This window comes from Nyctibius grandis, chromosome 4 (genome assembly GCF_013368605.1).
Source record: "Nyctibius grandis isolate bNycGra1 chromosome 4, bNycGra1.pri, whole genome shotgun sequence".
NCBI lineage: Eukaryota > Metazoa > Chordata > Aves > Nyctibiiformes > Nyctibiidae > Nyctibius > Nyctibius grandis.
In genome coordinates, this window is record NC_090661.1 from 89114285 (window position 1) to 89141822 (window position 27538).

Sequence of the window (27538 nt, forward strand, 5' to 3'; positions counted from 1 at the left end):
TGGGAAGGAGCCATTAGAGGCTAAGGAAATTTTGCAGATCTCCATCCTTCAAGAAGTGGGAAAACATCACTGATAGGACTTGCAGCACCTCTTGTGTCAAGGAACGGGATACGCAGGAAACATGCTGATTAGAAACCAGCTCTCAGTGCAATGCCCCAGTGATGCCCTCCTGGAGTGTGGTTACCAACAGCATTGCCAAAACTCCTCCAGGGCGCTGTGGAGGCTGGCTTTCCCTTCTGCTCAAGCTTTGTGATGCCTAGATTGCACTTGTAGAGCCATCAGCAAGCTAATGAGGTTTTCCAGGCCCCTCTGATAGTTGCGGGCTTGTGTTGCATTTGTTGTGCCAGGACTTGTGTGCGCTGGGATGCCAGTGAAACTTACCAGAAAGAAATCATGATTAACCAGGGCCTGAAGGATCAGCTTGATAAACCTCTCCCGCCACTGCCACCTCTTCTAACACAAGTGCTGCACATGTGACTTCTTGATTGGATGGCCAAAAGTGCTCTAGAAAGATGTAGTCATCTGTTTCTACACACATGCGCACAAAATATTTCACATTCCTCCCTAAATCACTGTAGATATCTACTTCTTCATTGCCATCAGTCTTTGTGATCAAAGCTGTTGTGTTGCACAGTAGTGCATTACAACTAGGTCTGGTTGGTGCATGCTCTTGGGGGTTGGGGCTGCTGGAAAGAAGCTGGGGCTGCCAGAGTTTGCTGCTGCTACTGCCTTCCAGCTGGGCACCCTGCATCTCTCTCCAGTTTCTCTCCAGGAGGTGCTCCTAGTGTCTGACTTGTCCTCTTGGTGTCCAGCCTCTCACTCTGTTTGTCCCTTTGGTGCTAATACAGCACAAGAACATGTGGAAACACAGGTCGGTGGTTGCAAACCTGGTTTGAGTATTTATAATTTTATCCTATCATCTCTCTTTAAATGGGAATTCCTTATGCTAAAGTTTCAGACTGAGGGCTTGAGGAGATGACCTGAAATCTGAGTGAGAATCTGTTGAGTCATTTCTGAGTGCTGCGAGCATAAATATATTTCCCAATTCTGAAATCTAACGTTTATCAGCTGTAAATAATGCGCAACCAGCCTCATTTTGTGGGATTGGTCTTCCAACATCCACAGCCCTCAGCAATAAATGGAGCAAGGTCATTGCTAAGCTGGAAAGTAAATGCTTTTGAAGCATTTCCTCCCAGGACAAGACACAGTCTTTTCTTCCAACTGCTAACACCTTCCTCCCCACTCAGAGCAAGCCCATAACCTTTCTCAGATACGGAAACTTTCCTGTTCTCTGCTGTCAAAAGCTTTCAGACCTCCTTTTTTGTCTCCCTTTAATCTGCCCCAGCGTGCCATGGTGCGTTCATATGCCTTTCACTGGGCTCACCTTTTCTTGCACTTCCCTCTTCTAATGCTGCCCACATGGTTCCCATTTACTGAAGGTGGGAGCCAGTGGGCATATCCCATATGTGATCTGAGGGGATGGGATTCTCAGGTGGAATTATTTAATTAGAGACTGCTATGCAGTTTTGGGGGAATTTATTTTAATAAGTTGATTTTAATATTTTCCATCCATTTATTTTTCGGTGGAGATTATGCCATATCCAGAAAGATAATAATTTACTTAATCAGTGAGATACATTCAGTTAAACCCTGAGAAATTGTGCTTCTTTAGATCAACCTTTATCCCCAAGAATTGTCTCGGAAGGCTGTCTCCTCTGGCTGGGGGCAGAATCCCTTTCAGAGGCTTAACAGTGGTTATTTGTTTAGCTGAGTAAGTTTAAAAATCTGACAAGTACATTGCAAAAATCTCAGATCCCTCTCCCAGAAGGCAAGCCAATGACACCATTAGCTTAATCCAGCACCTCATATACTCTATTTTAATACAACTCTTTAGCTTCAGAATATGATGTATTTTCAGTTGAAGGATTTGTGTTCCAGTAGTAAGAGGAGAGAATGAGGGAAGGCAGTGCTGTAGGTCACTCAGCAGTTGGGTACACAGATGTGTTAAAAAACATGCAGAGGGTCTCTCTGGAAAAGAGCTAACATCTGACATCTAAATCCATCCATTGATTGGTGTAACTCATGGCAGAGCCTTTTGCTGCATGTTTAGCCGAGTCCCACATACCATGAGCGAGCTGTGCTCTCATCTGCCTCTTCTGCCTACGTGGCTCCCTGCATTTTTGACAGCCACCTCTAGGCATGATACAATTAATGGATGATATTTGGAGCTACTGTCCTGGCAGGCTGTGCGAGCACCCCTCTCCATCTCCACAGCGACTGAGGATGTGCTAACTATGTGGAGGAGTTGTGCTGGCAGCAGTGGCTGCAGAGTAACTGTTGTGAAATGTAACGTCCATCCCATCCAAGTCATATATCAGCAGTGTTGATCTCCAGGGCTGGGCTGGCTTTGGGTTGTTCTCGAGGAAGATAAAGAGATATAGAGCTCCTATAGAGTTCACCTGAACTACTTTGGGTGCTTGCTTCACAAGGAGTCATGCCTCTTCTTCCCTGCTCACCTTAAAAGGATAAAGAAAAGTAGTTCAGATGATGATCTCTCCATTGCAGTAAAGCTGGAGGAGGTGCATCCCCCTGAAACGCTGGCAAGCAGTGAGGGGAAGCTGAGGGTATCAGGGATGCGTCTGTGTTCAGGGGAGCAGAGCAGTAAGTACCCTTCCAGTACACCATTTCCAGTAAAACCATTTCAGCAAAGTGCAGCATTATTGCAAGAGGACATGCTGATAATGGCAAAATTATGGGTGAAAATGCAGAAAAAGTATTTATTGAATACATGTGAATCTTCAGTATTTGACAAAACGATCTGACACAGATTTAATAGTGATAACTGAGCACTTTTGTGATTTAGGTTTCCTAAGTGGTCTTTCATCTGTTCCTTTCCTCTTCAGGTCTGCTTCTGTTTCACACTTAAATTTAATGTAATTAACAGCCATGTCAGAGCTATTTTTTTCTGTGAAAACTAAAGCAAAGAGCTGTCTCTTTGTCAATACATTGTTTACTCTTTTGCACTGAGTTAGAGATTGATATTTTCCTCTTTCTTCCTCTTATTTGTATGTATTTGCAGGGTATTTTCCTGCTGTTCTTTCTGCTGCTCTCTCCCCTGGACCCACAGCACAGCTGTTGCCTCTCCATGTCTCACTGGTTGGGAAATGCTGTCTTAAACTCCCTTCCCCAGAGATCCTCTTGACCTGTGCCCTGAATTTGTTCAAATTTGCTTTTTTTGAAATACATTATCTTTAATCTGTTGTTCTTGTTCCTTCACTGCCTTAAATTGCTGAACTTGATGGTTTTGTAACCACTTGCACTCAAATTTACTTCCAGTTTTGGACTACTAATCAACTTTCTGTATCAGTAATATCCAAGTAATAAACATCCCCTCCCCTACTACTTTCCCTTCTCCAGAGCAACTTTTCCCCACGCATTCCAGCAGCTTGGTGTATCTGGGACCTGCCCTGCTCCATCTTTAGCAGATGCCAGGGTAATTAAAATTGCCTGTTCCTACCAACTCCAATTGTTTGGTTGCTGCAGTCAGATGCTTAAAAAGGCCTCGTCTGTGTCCTCTTTCTGATTAATCTGTGGGACATCTCCTGTGCTTCTTGTCTCTTTCTCTGTCCCTGGGAACATGCAGAGAGTCTGTTTCTCACCTCTTCTTGAACCCCGAAGTACTATTCATACAAAAAACCCCCTTCCTGTTTCCTAAACAAGTTACATCTCATATAAGTATGCCCCTTCAATGATGTCTTTCCATGAAGCATGTGTGAGGCTAAATGCTGTAGTTGTATATGAGGGCTTTAAAGTCATCTTGTTTATTCCCTGCTCTCCTGGCATTTATGTGCAGACATATAACATGGTCAGAAGGCTGCCCTGTTAATCTCACTCAGAGTTTTTCCTCTGAGCCCACTGCAATTTCCCTTTCCTTTAGCCCTGTCGCAAGTCTTCAGTTGGTTTTAGGGCACCCACTAGCTTTTGTGAGTGGCTCCCTTCAGACCTAGTTTCCAGTCTTCTCAGCAGGTTGGAGAGGTACCAACCATCTTCTCCCAAATGCTTTTTCCAGCATCCTCTCTCTGCAGAAGACCCATCTTGCCTGGGTAGTCCTGGGCACTCAAGCACAGCTCTGTGACTAGTGCAAAGGAGCAGGACTCTGAGCAGACCTATCCTCCTTCAGCACATCAGTATCGTTTTGTGAGATCCTAAATGTCACGCGCAGCAGCGGTGTGTTGATAATAGCTTGGTAAGACTTGTAGGACAGTAAAGAGCTGCAGAATTGATTGGAAGCTTGGAAGAACTTGCATTACTCTGAAGTTACTAAAGACCTGCAGCAAACACTGCTTAATGAAAGTACATTTAGAGGAGGCTTGATCTAATCTTGAGCTATCCAGAAGAAACAAAAGCCTAGCATGCAGGGGTATAGCAAGATCCAGTCACCAGAAGGCCAAAACGGGTAAGTTTGGACTAGAAGCCAGGTGCCTGTTTTAACCACGGACATTAAATAACTGCAGTGTTTTACGTGGGGATAGGCTGATGTCCATACTTGCAGCAAATTTTAAGCCGGCGGTGGATACCTTTACAAAAGATCTGATCTGTCCTGCTGAGGGACGGGATTTGACTCCTGAACTCCTTGTGTATGTCCCGGGCTGTGCGGTGTGGGACGTCAGGCTAATGATGCTGGCCTTTTCTGGCCATTTGTCTGTGCCTCCAAAATCAGGTTCAGGCTCCACCCTGTGTGCTTTGGTACAAGATTCCTCCAAAGAATAGCTGGGAGGAGCTCCTGCCAAATCGGGTCCCTCCAGCTGAGCTGTATCTGCGAGCCCAGAGGAGCAGGAAGAGCCAGGGCCAGTTCCTTCAAATATTTTACAGATTAAGACGAGGGTCTGGGATCTGTGGGAAGTCGGAGGAGTTCACAGACCCCAGCGGGTTATGGTCCTTGCTGCAGCGCTAGCGGTCTGCGCCAATAATTGCTGTCTTCCTCATCCGCCTAGCTTGGTCTTTCGCTATCGCGTTCAAATACAATGACACTCAGCAATGTGGACAAGCCCTCTGACATTATTTGAGTGCAGCTGGAGGCATCTACTTTAGCCTTGAAAATGCCTCTTTCTTGGCAGTGCTTTCTGTTTATTATAATGCTGTCTGTAATGTGCAAAAGTACATTTCTTTTTTAACTTCCTTCTTTATGTACTAAAGAGTGTGGTTTTAATTAAGGATTTCAGATTGAAACATTTCCGGTTTTATGCGTTGTTTTTTGGTTGAGTTTTTTGTTGTTTTTTTTTCAGGACAGTTTTCAGTTAAAATGTTTTAGAGTTTTGAAAAATACCAGATGCCCAGTGCACAAAGTGTGCGAAGAGCCCCAGTCACTCCCTCTTCCTCCCAGGGAAATCAGCTGCTGCGCCGAGCGGGAACAGCCAGGGACAGCCGATGGTGAGAATGGGGTCAGCAGGCAGGAGAGGATGGGCTGGGACTGGGATCAGCGGTTTTCAGCGGCACATCATGGCTGCGGCTCCTCACATGATAGGAAACTTTGACTCAGACCCATAAAATGAAGCACCTGATTTTTGTGGATTCTGGGTTTACCCCCCAAATAGCCTAGGGGTTGCAAGAGGAGATGGGCAGATCCTTGCTTAACGGCAGAGCACGTCTGTCGCAGCACCCACCGGCGAGGGGCATCAGGCGTGTCCCTGCCATCCATGGCCGCCGGCCGCAGCCCCCACCCACGGGGAAGCGAGGCCAACCCAAACAACTTGTAAAATAAAACAGTTGTTTTGCTGCACGTCAAGTGCCATTAAAAGGAAAAATGAAAACAAGCCAGATTTTAGCTCTCCTGGTAGTAGAAGAGCTTAAAAATATCCTATAAAGGCACCCAAAATTTTTGAAAACAGCAGGCAATGAAAATTATGTTAAAACCAGGTTTCTTGAGCCAGTCCCATGATTTCTGGGAGCTTGACTCATGATTTTTGAATGTTGGGGTTTGGCAGCGCTGAAGTCCTCAGTTTGAATTTGTTCCCGATGTGGTATTTCAGCTTCCTAGCATGACTGATCAGTGTCACTCTCCTCCGGAGCATCAGGAGACCCGCGGGGTGGGAGGTAGAGAGGTCCGACACAAGGTGCTGCGCCTTCTGTGGCTCCAGAGGAGATGCTGTTGGGTGGGTCTGGCCCGCATCCCTGCCCGAGGCTTTTCTACATCAAGCCGTGCGTCTGCCACATGACGGCTGTTCAGGCAGCAAAAATGGAGTATGGGAGCTGTCAGGCAGGCTGAAGGGAACGGGTGAATTGGATGCACAGTTTACCTCGGTTAAGTATTTTACTGGGATTAAATGAACATGTTAAAAACGTGCTTCACACCTGCACACCTTTCATTCCAGTTTAGCCACACAGCATGTGCATGTGGTGTTGCTCAGCCCATGCTGCCCAGCTCACTTTTTGCAGGAAAGCGCTGAAAACATCCATCCTCTTGCTGCAGTGTTAGCACTTCACGTGCTGTCGAGAAAAAGCACTTTTAAAGAAAACCTCTGTCTTGCAACTGTGGCGTCTTGGAAGAATGATGTGGATGCAGCTTGCCTGGGCAGCAAGTGATGCACAGGAGAGTGGGTCCTTGTGATGGCTGCTGTTGTCTGCCCCACAGGCACTGCCCCGCAGCTGGCAGGAGGTGGTGAGCATGGGGACAGGCATCATACCTGCCCTTGTGTCTTCTTGCCCTTCCTCGTGTTACAGTGTACAGCCGTATAGCAAGCTACAGCATTATCTTGTGCACACCTGTGTGGGTTTGGGCTGCATGGGGTTTCCCACGCCTGGGAGGTGAGAATTGGTTGCACAAGATGTCCCTCCACATGGCTTCCTTGGCTGGAGAGCAGCACCGTGCAGGGACCAAGTCACCTCTCCTCCCTGGCAGCACAGAAATCACTTGTGTTTGCGCCTCAAGCCAGCTTCAAACCATATAAATCACCAGGCCCCCCACCTGTGGGTAATGCTCTGCAGCTGCCCAGGTACCCCGCCCTCAAAGTCCCCAACCCCGATGTGATCCACAGCCCTGTCCTCCCCGTGAGGCTGCTGGGGAGGGCATTTGGTCCTCCCACCAGCCATCCCCGTCCATCTCCAGCCGCCTGCCTATTTGGGAGCTCGCAGATTGCTGAGTGCTTGAAGAGCTGACCACTTCTTGCCTATTTGGGAATGCTTTTAAATTGTTCCAGAAACTGCTGTTTGTTGATAAATTAGGGTGATCGCGGAGAAGTGTTTTAGCTAAACTGTGTAAAAGAAGGAATGAGCTGCAGCGCAGCGCTGCCAGCTGTCATTGGCTTTAGAAACACACGTCATAGATTTTGCTGCTTTTCAGACAGCTGCACTTATAGCTGCTCTTATAGCCATATAAAACAGTCATTCTGTCAGCAAACGTCTGGCACCAGAGCTGGGTCGTATCTGCAGCCCAGCGGGTTCGCTCCCTCCACGTGTGTAGGTCAAACCTGGAGGAAGGCGGCTTGATAGCACGGGCTGTAACCTGTCCCCAGCGTCATAGCTTTGCACAGGGTAAGGAGCAAAATGCTGGGCTGTGCCCACCACCTGTACAGGGGACGGTGCTGACGGGGGTTGTCTTCAGCACCCCTGGTCATTACGAATGGGTAGTTGCTGCCATGAGAGGGTGTTTTGGGGGGCTTTACCCCAAGTCTGCAGTTGCTGCTCAAAAGTCTGGCTGATTTATAAACCACAGCTTGTTATAGCAGTGCTCACAGAGATCAGGCCCTGTCCTCTGTGATCCGTCCTATTCGGGCTTTGGAGCTAAAGCTGAGAGCCCTATGGCCCACAATTAAATTTTAAAGGATTTCCTCAAGGGAAGGGAGATAGCGCCAATTTATCAAATTTGAAACTTTTCACAGGAACAATATTGCTTTCAATAAAACCATGCCCAGGAAGGGTTTCCTATGGAACAGACCAACTTCAAATGCCCTCTCAAAGTAGTATTTGAATATTTTATACACATCTTATTTGCATTCCTTTATACAAAGTCTCTTGGTGGGATGAGCTGCCTCCTGCACAGGCCCCGAGGACACCCAGCAGTGCAGGAGCTGCAGAGCAGTGAGGATGCTGATGAGCTGCACCCGTGTTTTCTCTGGAGCAGTTTCCATGGCTCAAGCCCAGTGATCTGGGGTGGCCAACAAGGTGCGCAAGAGCAGGTGGTGCTCAGAGTCTTATTTTCTCCTGCTTTGTTCTTCTGCTCGGCTCAAACCTGTAGTCCTCTCCCTGCCCACCTCCATTTCCCTCTGAAACTTTAGAAGATGCTGGATTCATCCCAATCAAAAAGGGAAAATATCTTAAGTTATGCAGCAAAAGAAATCAGCTTTCTTAGTTGTAATGCGATCTTGGTTCCTTTCCAGGCACCAGGCTCGAACATAGGGTTTGGAAGTTGCCCCTCTGGCCATTATCTGAGCTTTACAGCATTTGGAGATTGAACCCAGATCCCATATCTATTCTGAAGCTCCATGTCAATTTACACTTGTTCCTAGAAACCATTACTGTCCTGTGAGCTCTTTACCACGAAGGATTGAAAACAGAGCTATTCTCCTCGTTTGAGCTCTTTTTTTTTTTTTTTTTAACATGAAGGCAAAGCTCAGGGCTCATTCCTTTTTCTCACCATCTGAGGATTAAGCCCAATCCTGACTGTTATCTGACCTCGATACCATTTACACACTGAACCCAATGCCTAAGGCTTTTATCTGAGCCCTTACAGCATCTGGAAGCAGGCCATGCCCCTTGTCTGGTATCAAAAGCATTATATTAATTTGGGATTCATTCCACAAAATGAGGCTGTCAGCCAGACTCCTTAGCAATTGGATATTGAACCCAGACCTCGTGGTTGTCTTCCAAGTTATATGCCAGCTGGGAACTCAGCCCACAATCCATGGCTGCCGGCCAAGCTCCTTATTGGCGAGAGATTGACGCCAAGCCCCCAGACTGCTATTTCTGTATGGTGGTGTTAAGGACTAAACCTAGCTCACGTGGTCAGCGTAATCACCTCTGCGTTGGCAATGAAATGAAAAATCTAGTTAAAGACTTGAATGAATATTGAGGGTCGATGTTCAGCTGCTTAAAGACCAGGATGATGACAACAATTCCCTTGGAACAAGGCCCCCTCGATACTCCAGGGGGAACAGCCCCAGATCCCCCATCTGTCATCCAGCTGGATATAAAATCCAGGTTCTCATTAACACACAGTGTGCAGCATTTCTTTACTGGCTGGCAGTATTAAAGCCAGTTCCTCCAACTTTCAGGTATTCTTCAGATGGGATTAAACTAGATCCCTTTTCTATAGCACTGTTAGGCTCTGCCAAAGCACTTCTTGTCACTCAGAGCAGACCTCCAACGCTGCACCTTGCCTTGCCTGCACCTTCAGCTTCTTGAGTGCATCTCACCCCCAGCCTTTGCTCCCCCGTAGAGCAATAAGGAAGCCTGGGAGGTAAATGAGAGTGAGGGACGGCTCTGCACACCTCCATCCTCTTTGGGGGAAATCCGGAGCCTGACCAGGTAGAGGGAGCATTTCAGGTGAAACTTGTGTCTGAGGCAAGCAAATTTTCCCCTCCTGCCAGTAATTTTGCCTGGGAATTCTTCAGTATCTTTATACGGTGTGGTTTTACTGCATAGCAAAATGTTTCAGAAGGCTGAATTAAAACCAAACAGCTTCCCAGCTGGGATGGTCATCATTAGAATGCAATTTCCAGCAACTGTGTGTGTTTCTTGGTAGCCTTGAAATCTTTAAAATTCTCTTTAAGCAGCAACTTTGAAGGAATGGCTTAGCATGCAGCTAGAATAGGAAAATCTTCCCATGATCCAGTGGATCAAGCTGGATGTTGTAGTGCATACGGACATTGTGGGATGTTGCTTTTCCTCTGAACTTGCAGTGATGGTGAAGGCTACGCTTTGGTGCTCTAACTGTGCACATTGTGGATGAGGGGTTCTGGTTTCCCTGTCTGAAACCCTACCGTGACTGGGGATGGAATCCGTGGCAAGATTTCAAGCCAGTTTTGCAGACCTGTTTCATGGGTCTGGAGTTACTCTGGTTGCCTGTTGCATATCTTCTGATTCATATTTATTTGCTAAGAAAACATTAAGTCCTTGCCACACATGTGGTTTTATAAGGATTTTCAGCCCAAGGGAGCCAGTGCAAATGGAATTCAGCTGACTATGGTGGCAATTTGTTTGTAAATAAATTTTCCATGTACCCACTTGTTCTTCTATAAGTGGGAATACCTTTCTTTTTTTCCATTCATTGCTCTCTCCAACCATCTTACTCATCTCTTGTCTGAACACTCTGTACCAGCCTTTCTGCCTCCTCCTTGTAAAGCTCTCTTTGGGCTTCTCTTTGCCAGGTCTTTCCCAACCCATTCCCTCCGCTATCTGTCTCCTGTGGGGTGCTCGAGGGGCAGGAGATGCTGCTGGCTTTGGTGCTGGCACCAGGAGCTGTTTGCAGGGACGGTCCGGGCATCACTCAGAATTTATGGGGAATGCAGAGTCAAGCAATACCCATGATTAGTTGAAATCGTTATTTTTAGAACTGCATTTCTTTGCTTTCTCAACAGAAGGGTTCATCTGTTGTGCGTTTGCTTGGTCTCTCAGCTAACCTGCGGATTTGGGGAGTGCGGTGCGTGCTGCCCGCTCCGTGCTCAGCTCTCGCCCTGTCCTCCCCAGCGCTGGCACATGCTGTATGTGCAAAAGACCAACGTGGTTAACGGTGCGGATAGAGGGAGAACAGGCTCTTCTTTCCTGTCCTTCTGGTTGACTTCCCAGAGTTACGAAAGCCCCCCGGCACGCTGTGCCATGCCCCACCGCCCCTCAGCCCACGGGCTGATCTCAGCCTCTGTCTCAGGGTGCACATGAATTTCCACTCTTCGTGCTAAACCCTGCCAAAGCAAAATTCCTGAAGCAGAATAAAAGATGTGGAAGACTTTCAAACCCAGAATTATTGAACTGTCCCTCTTAACAAATGGCAGTCAATACTATGTTCTTTATAAAGTCTCTAGTATAATGTTCAATTCAGTAACTACAACTGGAAAGACTTTCCAATTATTTTAAATTGCCAGAGACATTTTAACGTGCCTCAGATTTTGTGTTGGTATGCCACAGAGTTAAGTGCCATCCATCTTTCAGAGAACTTCAAAATTTAGCCTCATATGAAAAAGAGAAAAATGGGAAAGAATCCCAAAGGACGCACTTGTCTCATGAGCCCCTCCACCATTTGTGGCCTCACAGACACCTTCTCCTGCATTTTGAAATTGTTTGTCTCCCTCTGTGCAGGGTGAGAGATCCATGCAAGCAATCAAAATCTTTAATTCCTGTTCAGAGCTTCAGCTGAGGGCAGGGTTGCGAGCAGATCTTCACTGGCGGCCACCCAGCCGTGCATTGTCGGGTGGTATTCACTTCCCAGATGCGTCCAAGCCTCTGCAATCAAGGACGTAAAGGGATGAGAAAGACCAAATATCTTCTGATTTCTTTTTTGTGCCAGGGCTGTGGGGCCTCTGTCTCTGCCTACTGGCTGCTGTTAGTCCCAAACCCACCGAGGCAGGCGCCCATCCCCGCTGAAACCTGCCAGCAAGCACTGCTGCTGGGTGCGAGGGAACAGAGCACGTAGCTTTGCTGCCTTGGTTAGCCTCGAGCCAACTACGTGAGCATTAGTAAGCAGCAGAAGCTGACTTTCAGCATTCTTGAACTTTTTGGTTTTTCTCTTTTTTTCATCTTTTTTTTGCTTTATTCCTTCTCCCTGAGCTCAGTGGGATGTGAGCGCTGAGCCATGTGCATCTCTGCACCGGGCAGAGGGGGAGAAGGGGCAGGGAGAACATCTTATAAATCCAGTTCTGCTCTATTAAGATTCATTCTGGTACGACAATGGCTTTTTCTATTGAAATGCTTTGTGAAAGCCTTGACTAATGATCTGTTAGCTGGGAAAAGGTTAAATTCCTGGAAGATTTTCTGTGTTTGATGAAGAAAAAACAGTGCAATTATCCAGGATTCAAAGTGAGTTTTAGCCAGCTGTTAATAATACTGCGATTCTTCATGTTCTCATTACTCAGAAGCAATGTGGCCATCCCTAGTCATGGCAGTAAAATATTTATAGCATTCTCTTTTGGCCCTGTTTATGCTTATAGAGGGCTGGACATCATTCGAGGTCTTCTAAATATGCTTCTTTTTGTGCTTTAGCCACTCATGACAGTACTGTTTTCATCTAACTGCAGCTGTCTGCCAGAGAGATGTCCAGTTTAAGGCAGTCACCTCAGGAGGGGTCAGACATGCCCTTTAACCCCTAACAGTTGGGCATCTTGTGCAAACTGGTCACCAAGTCTCTGCTAGATTCACTGGAGAGTCTGGTGCTTCCAAATTCACACCTGAATGCTGAAAGAGGTGCCAAGGATAAAGGAGATAAACGTACCTGATACCGGATACTCTTGATACCAAGAGTGCCCGTATTAACAATCTGGTTTGATGCAGAGATGATAGGTTTATTAGCAGTTTTCTGCTCTTTGCGGCCTTGTTGCCGTCTTCAGGTCAGTTTGTGTGCTGGGAGACCACTGGAAACCCCCAGACATCTGTGCATTTCTCCTAGGTCTCTCCCCAGATCACCGAGGTTTCCAGCTCGGAAAGTCATGGCAGAACATGAAATACACGTGGCATCTCTGTGTCCAGGCGCACAGAAACAAAATAAGTGTCTTGGGGAAAATATAATTTCACAGTGGCAGGCTCTGCACTGGGATAAACAGGCGGCTTGTTTCCTCCGGTGGATGCATGGAAAATCAATTCCCAGTCCTCTGCAGAGGCTTCTAAATATGAACCAAATCCCCTTCTGTAGTACTTAAGAACTACAACCATTTTGCACCAGTGAAAAGGTTTCATTTCTAGCAGGGGAACTGCAGGTAACACCTTTTTGCTATCTTCATGTTGCCATTTAGGTGTCTATCTTATCCTCTTTATAGGAGTCTCATTTCAAGTGCAGCTTTTTGCCAGGAGGTCTCAAGTAAATGAGTATTAAGTAACTGTATCTGTCTCTAATTCACTAAACATCCAGAAAAACAGCTAATGTGCGTGAACCAGTGGGATGAATACATTAGATTAATCTAATTCATCTACTTTTCACTCCAACAACCAGTAGCGTTTAGAAAAAGGTTGTGAAAGGGATTAGGAATTTCTTTTCCACATTTTTCCTTTCTTTTCCTTTCCATGACTTTGCTGTGTTCTGCTAAACGTTAACTATTCAGTTAGCTTATTTCCTTAACCCTCCTTAAAACATTGCTTTTAAAATATGTTTATTCTTCTCAGACCTCAGAGCTGGCTGTGCATTCACCGAGGCTTTCGGTGACCAGGAAAGGCGACAGAATAAATGCAGACGTACAGGCTGTGAGCAGCTTATCCCGACTGGAGCGAGCAGCTCCCGGCTGTCACCATCTCACTTGCACCCTGGTCCAGCAGTGTGAGCATGGGGAGCCTTGGAGCATCGCCCCTGGGCTTAGAGCAATTCTCTGAGCATGCCGTCGCCTCCTCTCCATCCCCTTCAGCTCCCTTGGCCGTGGTGGTGAATGCTAGCACCTTAGTGCCACGACATGTCTGATATGTGTATCCTCCTCTCCTTTATACCCCTCTTTATTGGAAATGTGTAAAGGGACCCAGAGCAAGCTGCCTGGACCTTTCAGTTTAACAGCAAATTACTGGTAGCTGCTCTCGGTGTGTGTATTTCTCACTGCGGTTCAGTCTAGATCAGGGTTACCTCATTTGTCAGAGAGAACATTGTGTGCAGTCGTGTCAAAAGCCTTCAAAACCATCAAGGTATAAGACCTAAATGGCTGCTTTGCTGCCCGCAAGCCCTGCTCTCCTGTCAGTAGATTGCTTCAGTGTGATTTGTTCTTGACACATTCCTGTGGCTGTTGATCATCTCCTTATATTTTGTAAGTGCTGACAAGCAGCTTGATTATTTGTCCAAGTATTTTTCTGGGACCTGAAGCCAGTCTGCCTACTCTGTAATTCCCCAGCGCCTCCTTCCCCTCTTCTGGAAGCGGAGCCCTCCGTCTGCCCTCTCCAGCCCCCTGGAACCTCCCCATCCCCGGTGGCTCCTCACAGTTAAGTGGTTGCATCTCCAAGGCTGCTTCAGGAAGCTCGCCGAGTGTCCTGGGATGCAGTTCAACAGGCAGGGATGATTGAAAACACCACAGTTATCTAATTACTCTCTAACCAAATCTCCTCCTGCTGTCACTTGAGTTCGTGTCCTGCTAACGCTGGCGTTAGCTTCATCAGGCATTTGATTGCTTTTGAGTTTTGAGGGAAGATTGAAGTCACTGATTGCTAATGTCACTCCTCCCTGAATAGTGGGTCAGCTCTGTCTCTGGTCTCTACTTCTGCTGCTGGCTGGTGCCCCATGGCTCATCAAGGCCACAGTATGGCAAAGGAGATGCCAGCTGGGGAGCTTTGGGGCCAGCAGGTAGGACATGAATCTCACAAAGACCCCAGCACCTCAGGAGGGCCACCCCAGCAGCAGGGCTTGGCCAGGCTGTCACCAGGCAGGGAGACCTCCCGTCACCCCAAGCTCTAGAGGTGGCATGAAGCTCCTCTCTTTGTGTGCAGAGCAGAGGATAGCCAGGTGCGTGGTGCACACCTTGGAGGCTCTACTTGACTATTGCTGGGGCTTGGTTACTGCACAGGGGGCTGGGGGAGCGGAGACCAAGCTGTGGTGGCATGCAGGAGAGGTGGCCATGAGCTGGCAGCCCTGGGGTGGTGATTTCTTCCTCTGCTCCCCAGGCACTGCAAGGATCTACTCTGAAAGAGGTGCAAGGCCAGACAAGCACAGGAAAGGCTGAACTTTCCTTGCCAAGAGCAGATGAAAAGAGATGTTATAAAGTCACTTGTCTCTGGTAACATGGCCCCTAGCTCTGACACAGTGGTGGAGGGCATCCAAGTTTAATGCTGGAAGGAGATGAGCCCACACCTGGAATCCTATCCTAGTTTCAAAGGTCAGGTGCATTTCTGCTGTTACAGATGTCATGGGGATGGGATTTGACCCCGGCTCATCCTACACAGAAGGCAAGGTCTGATGGACAGCAGGATCATTTGAACCTCCCTGGAACTAGCTTTCGTTTGAATTACAAACTGGTTTTTGTTTCTTCCCAGCCAGGTCTCTAGACAAACTCTATAACTTTGCTGACTGCTCTGGCCTTCACCTGATCTTTGCACTGAATGCTTTGCGCCGAAACCCCAACAACTCCTGGAACAGCTCCAATGCTCTCAGCCTGCTGAAGTACAGTGCCAGCAAGAAGTACAACATCTCCTGGGAGCTGGGCAATGGTGAGTGTGGGAACAGGAGAGCCGCAGAAACAGAGCTCGCTGTAGCAGAAAGGTATTCCCTTTTGGAAGACAGTACTTGCAATTCCCAGGATGTTTTGCCAATGTAACCTCAGAGGGATTTAAAGGCCCCTGCTATAAGGCAGCACCATCTCTAAGACAGACCTGGCATGTGTTTGCACCTTAGCTGGGTGTTTCCATCAGTTGGTATTAAACACATGAAATGCTTCTGCCCTGGCTGCTAGATACAGCCGGTCCTGGGGTGGGCAGACCAGCAGCTGTATGGGCTTGCACGGTAGGGAAGTGGGGGACCCTACAGAGACAGGAGCACGACACCAAGGTGCAGGTCCTTCACCCAGCACTCAGCAAAAGGGACGCGGGAGGAGATGCTGGCACAGGAGAGCGAGCGATGGCCCTGATCCACTCCTCAGAGGCTCCTTCTGCTGCTCCGCAGAGCAGGCAGGCAGCTTTGCGGAGCTCAAGCTGTGCGACAGCATGTGAGCTGCATGTCTCTCTCCGGAAGCGCGGATGAAGGAGCAGAGCTGGCAAGTCTTTCTTGTCTATTTTTATTTTCCCAGAGCCCAATAACTATCGGACCCTGATCGGCCGCTCGGTGAACGGCAGCCAGCTGGGGAAGGACTACATCCAGCTGAGAAGCCTGCTGCAGCTTATCCGCACTTATTCCAGAGCAAACCTCTATGGGCCAAACATTGGGAGGCCCAGAAAGAATGTCATCGCTCTCCTGGAAGGGTAAGTGATGTTGCTTTGATCAAGAAGAGATCAGAAACCCCTCCTGAGACTGATGCCCTTTGCAGTAGGTAGACTTGCTCTACTAGATGTCCAACAGCTGCCAGGACAGTGAGGCTCTGTGCAGCTCAGCCACCACAGTACCAGGGGCTTGCAGACACGGTCGTCTGTGCTGCTAAACTTCTGCAGACGTCCCTGGTGGGATTTTGGGCTGGGCTGATTAACACTCTCCCAAGTATTCCCAGCATTTCCCAATTATGGGCAGACTGAGGTGCCCACGTTATTGGGATATGAAGATAACGCAGTGGTTTGGATGCAGGCTGCTGCATGCCTGTGGGCTGAAGGGCCAGGGGGATGGGTCCTGGCACCACTTACCAGTGTAGACGTTGTCTCAGAGTCCTCCTGGACAAATTGCTTTGCTCTTCCCCTTTGCTGGCTTCTTCTCCATCTGCTTTCTTCATCTCTGCGGTGGAAGAACCTGTAGCGACTTTCTTCACTGGCCAAGCCCCCTGCTCCCTCCTAGGAGAATTGGCATGTTTCTAGTTTGGGGAGGCCAGAGGTGGAGAAGGAATGGTGACAGTGAGGGACGCAGACACCTGGAGGTGACATTGGACAGCTACAGGAACTGGGGAGGTGTGGGAGCCTGCTGGCAGCAGGAATTGGGACTGTGCTGCTCGAAGACAGTGCAGCAGAGGGGAAATTCCCTGCAGGACTGTAAACAAAAACTCCAGTGCAGAGGGCTGGGCAGGGGGAGGTGTGGAAGGGACTCTGCTGGGAGCAAAGCTGGGTCTAGCATTCATTAACATCTGCATGAATGATCTGGCAGAAACAATAAACAGCACACTGATGCAGTCCCCGGCGAGGCGGGGAGGGAGCTGGGGCCAGATTCTCAGCTCTACTGCAGCAGCACAAAGAGACCATAAAGCTGGTGGAACCAGCTGCGACGCCAGTGTCCCTCCTGCTGACGCAAGTGGGGGAGCAGACCCCTCGTCCACACCACAGCTGCCACTGATGCCGATGGGCTCATCGCTCGCCAGAGCCCCGGCGTTCGGTACGGCGTGGGGGGAGTTACAAAATGTTGTAGTAGCCTTGATCAGCAGGAAATCTATTAGCGCCAGGAGGAGTGGGCTGAGTAAGAAAAACAACAGAGATGAGAGCCAAGAAGCTCTTAGAGAAAGGGAAGTCCTACTGCTGCATTTGCCCTTCGTGCGCTGCAGCCGGGTCCCAGGGAAGAGGGGTCGGAAGAGCTGAGTCTCACGGCCAGGGTGGTCCAGCAGCTCTGTGTTACTGGAGCCGCGCTCAGACTGACGGCAACCCCGGGAGCAACGCTGTAGCATACAATCTGATGGAGGGGATGGCAGAAACACCATCTCGAATGAAAGGGAAGGAAGGTAAGAGCTAGGGTTTGAGCAGCCCTGGTGACAAGATGGTAGGGGCTCTTCAGACGCCCACATTGGTCTGAAAGATCTGTAACGAGCATGGCTGCTCTCCAAGCTATATGCTGTTTCTCTGCTGCCGTCCCTGCCTGCCAGGGTGATGCTGGTCCACAGGCGCTCAAAGTGATTTCTCTCTCCCATGGAGAAACCTTGTGTCCTGCACTCCAAACCCTGGTGTCTGCAGCGAGTGGCGAGTGGCACGTGCCTGCATGGCCTTACAGCCCATGGGGTCTTGTGAGACAAGAGCTGTTTGTCTTTCCACACAAAGACCCCGTTATTACCAGGCAGGGCATAAGGAGGAGGAACAAGTCTGATTACACAAAGACAAAGGGCTAAACGCTCACTTGGAAATGGAGTTGCAAAAGGACAAACAAATAAACCCCAGTGCCTAAGCTGCTTGACAGCATGAGCTTTATTCCCAGCAGCTCCCTGAGGTCTCTTCAGTACTCTGGATTAGTGCTACCGAGAGCTCTGCCTTCTGCAGGAGCATCGAAGAACTGTCGATGGGATGTGGCTCAGCATGTGCCTGGGGCTGTCAGAGCCAGGACATGCCTCTGGGGATCCTGAATGAGCACCACACAGTCAGCAAGCAGGAGAGAGGAGGAGGAATTTAGGAAGGTGCTCTCAGGTGGCAAGTCTGCTGTCTGCCTTGCTAAACCACCATGAGCGGTCTATGTAGTGCTTATAGTAGGATGAAAGCTCCAGAGCAAATAAAGTGTGTGCAGTTAATAGTCCTGATGATGTGAAACCTACAAAGTTTTGCTTGTATTTTAAAAATGTGAAGAATGATAGAAGTCAACCAGATGGGAAGATGGTGGGAGATGGACACCTCCAGGGCCATTCTAACCCAGTCCTAGGGCCTGTTGCTCAGGACAGGGTGGGACTGAACACCTCCTGGGGTGCCACCTTTCTCTGGGGTCTGCTAGACAAGCTAGATGATGAGCATAGATCAGGTGCCTGAAGGATTGCGGCATGTAGGAGTGTGTGCATGTTGTCCCACTGCATTGGCTGTCCTTAGGCAGGTGACATTGAGCTGTGCTGGGTGAAACCTATGCACTTTCTGATGATGGAGGTAGGGTATGGTGAAGGGAGGAGAGCCCTGCCTGAAACGCAGCAGCATGGGCTTTGCACAGCCTTCAATGCTGAGTTATTGCTCCTGAGCTCTTGCACCACCCTGCGCAGTGCAATGGCTCAGTGCAGCCACGGAGCGTATCAGTGTCACTCTGGCAAGTCCTGGAGACTGGACACAAACCACTACTGCTGATGTAAGGACAGGCTCTGCAGTGATGGAGCATTGCTCCGATGGCTGGGGCTTGCTGTGCGGGAGGCTAGAAATGGTGTCTTGTGAATGCACAGGTGCAAGAGGGAATTTCTCCAGACACAACCAACAGTTGAGTTTGATGAGGTGTTAATTAGACCATTCATGCAGCCTGAGCTGTTGGAGAGCAGACCACGTTAGCTACCTACTGCGTCTGTGGGTACAGGAATCTCAGAACTGCTCAGAATTTGTCTGGGGAACAAATTGTGAGATTCTAAGGAATTAACATAGATTTTAACAGCAGATCAGGAATCAGACACAAAGGTTAATGCGTGACTGCATCACACATTCTGTGATGGAAGAGAAGAAATGCAGGGGAAAGGTATTAGGAAGAAGAGATACTAACACATGTTAAAGCTCAGAGCATTTGGTACAAAACTTAGACCGGCATGTCTGCGCATATTTGGCTGGGGGCTCTCATGACCTGTTGTTCCTCAGCTGGTGTAGCCTAGTTTTTGCCACTGGACACCCACAAGCGTTGAGATGTTACCTCCACCATGGCAGGAGCTGCAGTGCCAAGAGGATCAGGGCTGGCAGGCACTTGTGTCCATGCTAGAAAGAGAGAAGAGAAACAAGGAGAGCCTGGAGTAGGTGGTACCCGGCAGAGGGAAGGACTCTGGGTCGGTTTCAGGAAGAAATGTAGGTATTTGTCCTGCCCTCTTGCTGACAAGGACTTCTGCCCTGTTTGACACAGGGGACTTGTCAGCACTGCATTTTTTAGAAGCTCTGTTTTGGCTGTTTGACTTACTTTAAAATCTACATCCTTCCTGTATTGGTCTTCAGTGATGCTGCAGAGGCGAGTGTGTCTCAGTCAGCAGAGCCAGAAGCTTCAGCTTTATGCAAGCTACCACAAGGCTGGTGGCACAGGCTGTACCAGGACACTGAATAGGTCCAGAGCAAGAGTTTTGTGCAAAAAATCAAGCCATAAGACAAGCAGCATTAAACTAATGATACAAAGGGAGGAGGAGGTCACTGCAGCATGAACTCAAGCTCTGATAGCATTGAACTTATGAGTGAATCCATTCATAAATACATCGAAATGAGGTGTGAAGGATGTGATGAGGCATTTTGCAGTTGGTTGTGTAACAGGGTCAAGGATCTGTGATATAAGCAAAGGATTTAGCTATTGCTCTTTCAGGAGGAAAGGGTTAAGATAGTTGTTGTTGCTGAAACTTGATCTGTATGGCTGGAATGCCAAAATCACAGTCACCTGTATAGGAAGAACAAAATGGGTGAGAAAAGACATAGATGAGATTATGCCACTGCATAAGTAAACAGTGTACCTTCACCCTGATTGCTATCTACAATCTTAGTCATTTCATCTCAGAAAAGATATAATAGAACCAGGAGGGTTATAGGGAGAGGAACCAAGGATGTGTGGAGGTATGTGATGTCTTCACCTGAGAAGAGGTTAGATAGGCTATGCCTCTTCAGGTCAGAAGACAGACAGCTCAGAGGGAATGTTATTGAGGCCCATGAGCCTGTGAATGGGGTGTTTTTTCCACAGTGCAGAAAGTAGTTTGGAAGGAAGCTTTGGAAAGAAGGAGGAATGGTACATGATGGCATTGTAGAAGTCATTGTCATAGGGTATTGAGGAGGCCAGAGGTGTGTGTTCAGAAAAGGACTGGGCAAATCAATGGTGGGGAAAAAGCATCAGTGGTAATGCAACATCATGGTCCAAATGCAATCTCCAGAGTCCCTGGAGTGCAGATTACCAAGGCTGTGTGGGGCAGTCTGGGACATAAAGCCCTCTTTGCTGGAAGGCTTGTGCATCCCTACCGTAGATCAGGTTGGTTGAAGAAAGGTGATGCTGAGCAGAGAGAGAATACAATATAGCAGCAGATTTATACGTAGTCACCAGCAGGCTCTGCTCCGCAGAGTGAAATCCCTGTCTGAAATCCGGCACTGCAGGTCAAAGTCTTTGCAGAAGGTGGCACGAGTTGGGTCTGGTACCTGTCTCTGCTGCTGCAGGTATTTGATTGTGTTACTGGAACCTGAATAAGTTAGGAAGTGAAGCCTGTGCCTTAGTCCCCCTCACCAACCAATTCAGACTCAAGATGAAGCTATTTCTACCCATCATTGTTGGCTCAAGGGGCAGAGGTCTGCCACCCAGCCCTAGGGATTCGCCATGGCACCACAGGCAGGCCAGTGTTGCTCCTACATTTGGGGCTTGGGGGGGGGTCAGTTTGCTTTTGTAGTACTGCAGGGAGTAACAGATGAAATAACCCATGTTTGCGAAGTCCAGCACCCAGGAGTCAGTCGATGATGCTAAACCACCTGGGAGCCTCTGTGATGGTAACTTGCCTCCTTGTGCAGCTGCATTCTTTGTTACAGGATCACTTTTTTTATTATTGTTATTTAAAGGATGACAATCTGCAATTACCTGCATGGGAAAGAGATTTCCAAATGCAGATGGGTTTTTAATGTATCAGGAATAAGCCTAGGAAGTTCCAGTGGCTGGAAGCTGAAGCCAGACACATTCAGATGAGAAATAACATACTTGGAGGCTAATTAACCATGGAAGCAATTTGCTTAAGGTTGCAGTAGGTGCTCTATGACTGGCAAGTATTAAATCAGGACAGGAGATCGATTTCAGGGATGTGCCCATACTTGAGTGAAAGTTGCAGTCCTGGGAGATGTGGCTACGGGAGATGCTCTGGGAAAGGTCAGACTTGAGCCACGGTTTCACAATATAGAGTTGTGGCGTCAGTACCATCTTGTGGTGTTGCAGCCCTCCTGTCCCACTCTCCCACAGCTTGTTTCTGACCTGTGAGGTGCTGTCCCATGTTATGCCAGTATTACCATTTCTGAGACAGAGCTGTGAACTGTTTGGGTAACTGATCAATGTTAAATTACATTTTTCTCAGTGCTTATTTAAAAGCAATCTAGAGCCTCAGTTCTAGCTCAATACAGGCCCCACAAGCAGTAGTGCTGGCATGGTGTGCTGGCACATGGCCAGCTGCAAGGGTAAGGACATGGACATATCTGAGCTCAGTGACTTTGTCTAATCCTCAGTATCACAAACTCTGTACCCGAAGCTCCTGTTCCTTCACTGGCCTCTGACATGTTCTGTTTTCCCACCTAGACATGCTACCCCAGCAGGTTTTGATGACTTTTACATTTGCCCAGGTTTCTGATATGTGGAAGTCCAGCCAGGGATACCGCATAGGCATGCCCTGGGGCTGCCACCCCTCTGAATTACGGGGCATGGCTACAGTAGTTGCCCTCATTGCCTGCACAGTGCGGGCTGAGCTTGTCCCACTGCTCCTGGGTGGGGGGATTTACTGCAAATGTGCTGCGCCGTCGATTGGTGCTCACAGAGAAAGGCCAACGTGCAGGAAAACAGCAGATTTACTGCGCCAGCCCAGCCCATCTGCACAGCACATGTGCAGGGATCTGAGCCCTCCCGGAAGTGTCTGGTCTGCTCTGCCTGCGCCACGCTGCACACATGGACATCATGCAGGCCAGGAAATCCCAGAGAAAAATGTGCCAGCGCTGGTCATTTGGACCGTATGGATCTTCACTTATCTCAAAATCTGTGGTTTGAGCAGCACAGGTGCTACAGGAATAAAGGGATTAGTAACATCTGTATTCCTAAGCCGAGGCTATTTGGATACCTGTGCATCACTGCGTCTCCACCTGCCCTGGGCTTTCATCTCTTGCTCGTGCAGTACCACTTGTTGGCTGTTGAGCTGCTCTGGGTTCCCTTTGGAGGGTGGAGACCATTGCCCAAGATCATCGGGGGTGCTCCAGGCACAACTCTGCCATTAAGGCAGGACTTGAAGTTTTACTAGGAACTTTTGAACTTCACCCTGCAAAAATCTCAATAAAAGGAAAAAGAAAGAAAAAAAATAAAGAAAAACAGACATGGAAAGCAAAATTTGAGCTAGATGTGCATCTTTTATGGTCAAATTTGAAAATGACCAGAACTAACCGATTTATTTCACTTTTATGGAGACAGAAGAGGAACACTAAGCAAGCCAGGGCCTTTTTGGTCCTGCTTTTGGTCTGTACCGCGCTGCCTGAGTGATGCCTGTGTCCTAGGACAACATTTTCTCAGGAGCTTTTTAACAACAGGTCAATTAGCTTCCCAGAGACACGGGAGATGGAACAGACAGATGTCCTGCTTCTGCTGCACTAGGGATGCTGGAGGTTGTACTGAGGGTTTGCTTTGCTTTTCAGTCCCTGCTCAAAGTCTGCTGCAGCGGGTGCATTTGCAGCAGGGCTGTAGGCACTGTGGAGTTATGGCGAGGAAAACTCATTCCTCCGAGCTCGGTCTGCTCATGGTTTTGGACTGCGAGCGAAGAGTGCCGAGCTGAGCATGAAAAGGTGATTTAGTGAAGTCCAGGGTGGTTTGTTTTGCAGCCAGAGCATAAAGAATTTGAGGTTATAAAGCAAGCTGGGCTAATCCTTAAACCCGACAGCAATATATCGATCTTCAAACCCAATATAGATTGTGTTCATAATTTCAGTTTAGAGTTCATTAGTTCACTCTTGTACACTTCATGAATTACATTTTAGGCAGCAGTCCCTGTACTGAGCATTTAAAACCTGGAGTCAGGTTTTTTGATCCTTTTGGCATATTTCCACACACTTCATTTTGTAGAACAATATTTGCAAAAATTCCCTTTTTGCCAGATGACCCACGTGAGTTGCGGGGAGCTCTCACCTCTCCCTCTGGCTGCACCCACGGCTGGACCCGCTGGTCTCCTCGCCCTGCTCAGCTGGGGAGGAACCATCCCCAAACCGCTGCCCCGGTATGGGCCTCGCGGGCCCGACCCTCAGGAGAGATGTAAAAGCATCTCTGAAAGGCGAGCCTGGGAACTGAAGCTCACAGCACTGCTAGGCAGCGGAATCAGGGATGCGTCAGTGCTGCGGGGTTTTACAGCATGTTATTGTTTTTCCATTTCTAATTGTATCTCTTCCCTCTCTGTCTGCAGAGATTTATTACCGCTGCCTTTGCCAGTGTCTTCTTATGCTTCACAGGGTCCAGCTGCCCTTTTGTCCCAGTCTATAATTGACCATCATCGCTAATTTAAAGTTAGAATGATTGTTTCCGAGCTATATTTAGCCTGAAGTTTGCTGCTCTTGTTTCAGACGTGATTAGAGGCTCGTGTGCTGGAAAGCTTGCATCTCTTCCCTGCCATGACAAATGGTTTGATAAAAGGTCTCATCTCTCCTCACAAACCTTCCCTTTCCTTCCCCACCCTCGGTCATGGGGCTGTCCTGGGGGAGTTGGGGTGGCAGGACCCAGCACCCCTCGTCCCTGTGTCCCGGTGGAGTCAGGACAGCTGTGTGATCCCTGTTGTGTTCCCAGCATCCCCACGCATCGAAGAGCAACTCGAGACAATACAGCATCGGTTTCTTTCTCATCACGTTCACTTGCTCAAGCCAGTGTCTCCTGTCACATGCATACATTATCACTTCCAAAATGCATGAGCTACGCAGCGCACGTTACACTACTGAACAGAAAAGTGTTCCTGTCCCGTTGGTATGTGCCTTTGTGTGTTTTCATATCTCTGCTCCTAAGCGTAAGAACAGAGTAACTGCTTGGGTTTCCTTCTGGGAGCTGCAGCTTTCCAAGGCGGAGTTTGGATTGCTGGACTGGGGAGCCAGGGAGGGGCTGTCTTGGATGGCAGCAAGCCTGTGCCAGCGGCTGCTGCTGTGGTGGTCACATACAAGATTAGGAATTGCTTTGGTCTTGGCATCAGCAGCATAAGCAGATACACCTGTGTAGCCTCAAGTCTGACTCAAATAGGAGCTGTCTGGAAGAGGTGTATTGTCTTTAAGATAGTTGGGTCATAAGCCATCCAGGAGACTAATACATACACATAACTCACTTGTGCACGGAAGTGCTGTGATTCGGAATAGGAATGGGACAGAGTAAAATTGCACCCAGGTCAGAATCCCATCAGTTTGCTAACCGCCAGTGCCCAAGGAAGAGCATCAAAAAAAATAGAAGCAATAGCAGTATTTGTCCAGCCTTTCCTCCCACCCTCCAATGCTCAGGGGCTTCCTGAGTGGGAGGTGGCATCTGTGCATCCAAGAGCTTTGCTGTTTTTTTCTTCCATTTTCCCAGTCCTTGCTTGAGTCCAGGGAAGGAGTTCCTCAGTTTAAATACATGTTGGGTGAAGAAGTGTCTCCTTTTAAGACAGCCATTTAAAACTTTCTTTAATTGCTGTTGAGGGTTGTTGCAGTCATAGAACTATGTACATACCCCAAGATCTTGTTCCTGAAATGCTGTTGTGCTCCAAAAGCTCTCCCTGCCTGCCCCAAAATGATGATCAGAGCTCTGCTGCCGGTTGGGTTTCACTCCATTATTCTTAGCCGTGCTTGCTACAAGCATTTGTATTAAGTATAATTTATTCTTTCCATTTAAAGATGCAAAGGTTTCATTAGAAAGGGTCTGTGAGTGCAGTGACAGCCTTTGATATCCTGTCATGTAGGATGGGCATCGGTTGCTTTAGGACTTCCCCTGTGACAATGTTGGGCTTATATGGTTTCTTCCTCTGTTTCCTATAGGTTCATGAAAGTGGCTGGCAGCACGGTGAATGCTGTTACCTGGCAACAGTAGGTATTCACCATTTCTTCTACTTTCCAACACTAATTGCAGTAATCAGACGATGCTGGGAGCAGAGCTGATGTGCTGTCTGGGTGCGAAAGGGGGCAGACATGTGACAGCCACCTCCTCTGTCCTCCTGCTGCATTTAAATAGGTGGAGGATGCTCTGTCCCTCCCTCTGGAGCCTCTTGAACAAATACAGGAGGGGATGTATTAACCTTTACCACTGCAGCTGAGACGGAGGCTAAAAATACCACTGCGTGCATGCCTGGCCTGCCTGATTGCTGGAAACAAAGTCTGCACTGGACCGCTGGGTCCCCAGAGGCAGCTGGGAGGACAGGCAGCTCCAGTGGTGGCCGGGGTGGGGACGACAGCGAAGCAAAAGCCACGTGTGACAGACGTATTGGACTAACTGAAAGCCCTTTTCCTTTCACCCCGATCACTGTCTCCCCACAACCACTGGCTTGAAGCTAAGCTGGTTTGGCCCAGAGGAGGGAGAGGCAGCTTAGTCCAATGGTAAATGTGTAATGCCCCATTCCCCACTCCGTTTTGTAAGGGTCTTGAATGTCCGTAGACACGCCGCTGTCCTGCACTGCAGATGGGCCCCAGAAGCAGAAGTTGATGGAAAGGAGGTGAACATCCAAGATCCAGGCCACAGTGGGGTTGCCAGAGATATGCTCATACCTGATTTCCCCTGGTTCCTACACATGAACATGTGCTGCAGTTCAGAAGAGGCAAAGCAAGCTCTGAGCTGTAGCACTGTCACAAGCACCAAGTGGAGGGAAAGGTTGTCTTATTTGGGGGAAAATCCATAAACATCTTTCTCCTCCTCTTATTTCCAACTGCCCCAATTTGCACACTGTAGCCAGAGGTGGGCTCCCCAGCAAGCTGTGACCCTCTGCAGTGGGAGCGCAAATGCCAGTGCAAAGGTGAGGCAGTGTGCAACCACAGCAGTGACTGCCAGAGTTGATAGAAAAAGGGTTTGTGGGGCAGGCAAGACTCTCTGCTGCCACAGAAGGACACATTTCAGAGACAGACCTTCACTGGAGCAAAAACCATGGTGAGACCCCCCCGTTCCCAGAAAAAGTGGATTTGCTCTGACACAGGCTTAAACTTCCCATGTGGGGCATTGGCCTTGAGCACGGGAGCCAAGGTCTCAGGTCCAAGGTGGGCTCGTGTGTGCTGCCCACAGGGCTTATTCCCCAGACTGGTCCTCTGCAGTGACCCTTCATGACCCCATGGTCATGCTCAGGTTTCTTTGCTGAAGTGTAGCAGCATGGTTTGTAAATCCCATCTCTTGTAAAGCCCACAGGAGACCTGCTCTTAAAAAGAACTTGGTGGGTTTTAAGACGTGAGATTTTCTTGCAAGTGTGCCCAGGGTCTCTGTGTTGGTGTGTTAACCTTGGAGCCTCCTGCAGAAGCAACTGTTGGCATTTCAGAGTGGTTTATAGCACCCACATCCAGCAAGTCCTGTTCCTCAGAGAGCTTAGCTTGCATCGCTGTGCCGCGGTGTTGCTTGCTTGGGTGTTTGGCTCCTGGGGCTTCCCTGCCAGGCAGCAGCAGGTTGGTGCAATGGGGACAGTGGGGTAGCAGAGCATTTGGAGTGGGATTTGTGTTACTTACAGGCTCATGCTGTGCGATGATGATCTATGTCTCAGCTGGGAGTTTGCTTTTCATGATTACACGATGTGCTGATCACATTTACTTAGTCCAGGAATTCGCTTTCTGCAACGGGGCTTGGTCACTGGGCCAAGCCCTTGGAGGAGTTGAAGGAACAAAATTCCAGGCTTCAGATGTGGAGTTTCATCCTGGTGTGCAGGGAATCTGCCCGCACGGCTGCTTTGAAACCTCTTCTTATAGGATCAGTGCAAAGCACTCAGCAGCTCCGGTGCTGAGCGGCCGGGCTGAAGCAGCAGCCTGCGAGCGGGAGGGCTGGTGCAGCTCCCCGCGAGGGTTGGCAGAGCTGGGACTCTGCTTGCTGCCCCATTTCCACTTCAGCGTAGGAGCCGCTTCTCCCCCAGCCTGGGGTTGCAGCTCTGGAGATTGCACCCGTATGCATTTGCGAGGACTGGCCATGGCCACAGCTCTGAGCTGGGCTTCTGTACTGTTTATGAATAAATGTCAAAACAGTGTCTCATCCCTCTGCTCCAAACAGCACAACAAA

The 27538-nt window shown here is 48.6% G+C and overlaps 1 protein-coding gene across 1 annotated transcript in view; it reads left to right on the forward strand.

The window, feature by feature from the left end:
• The window catches only part of HPSE2 (heparanase 2 (inactive)), a 110550-nt gene that overhangs the window by 57925 nt on the left and 25087 nt on the right, over positions 1–27538 (forward strand). The window contains exons 4-6 of the mRNA XM_068399415.1: positions 15142–15315; positions 15891–16062; positions 25336–25383. Of these exons, the coding sequence (XP_068255516.1) occupies positions 15142–15315; positions 15891–16062; positions 25336–25383 (394 nt within the window). The remainder of the gene's footprint in view (positions 1–15141; positions 15316–15890; positions 16063–25335; positions 25384–27538) is intronic.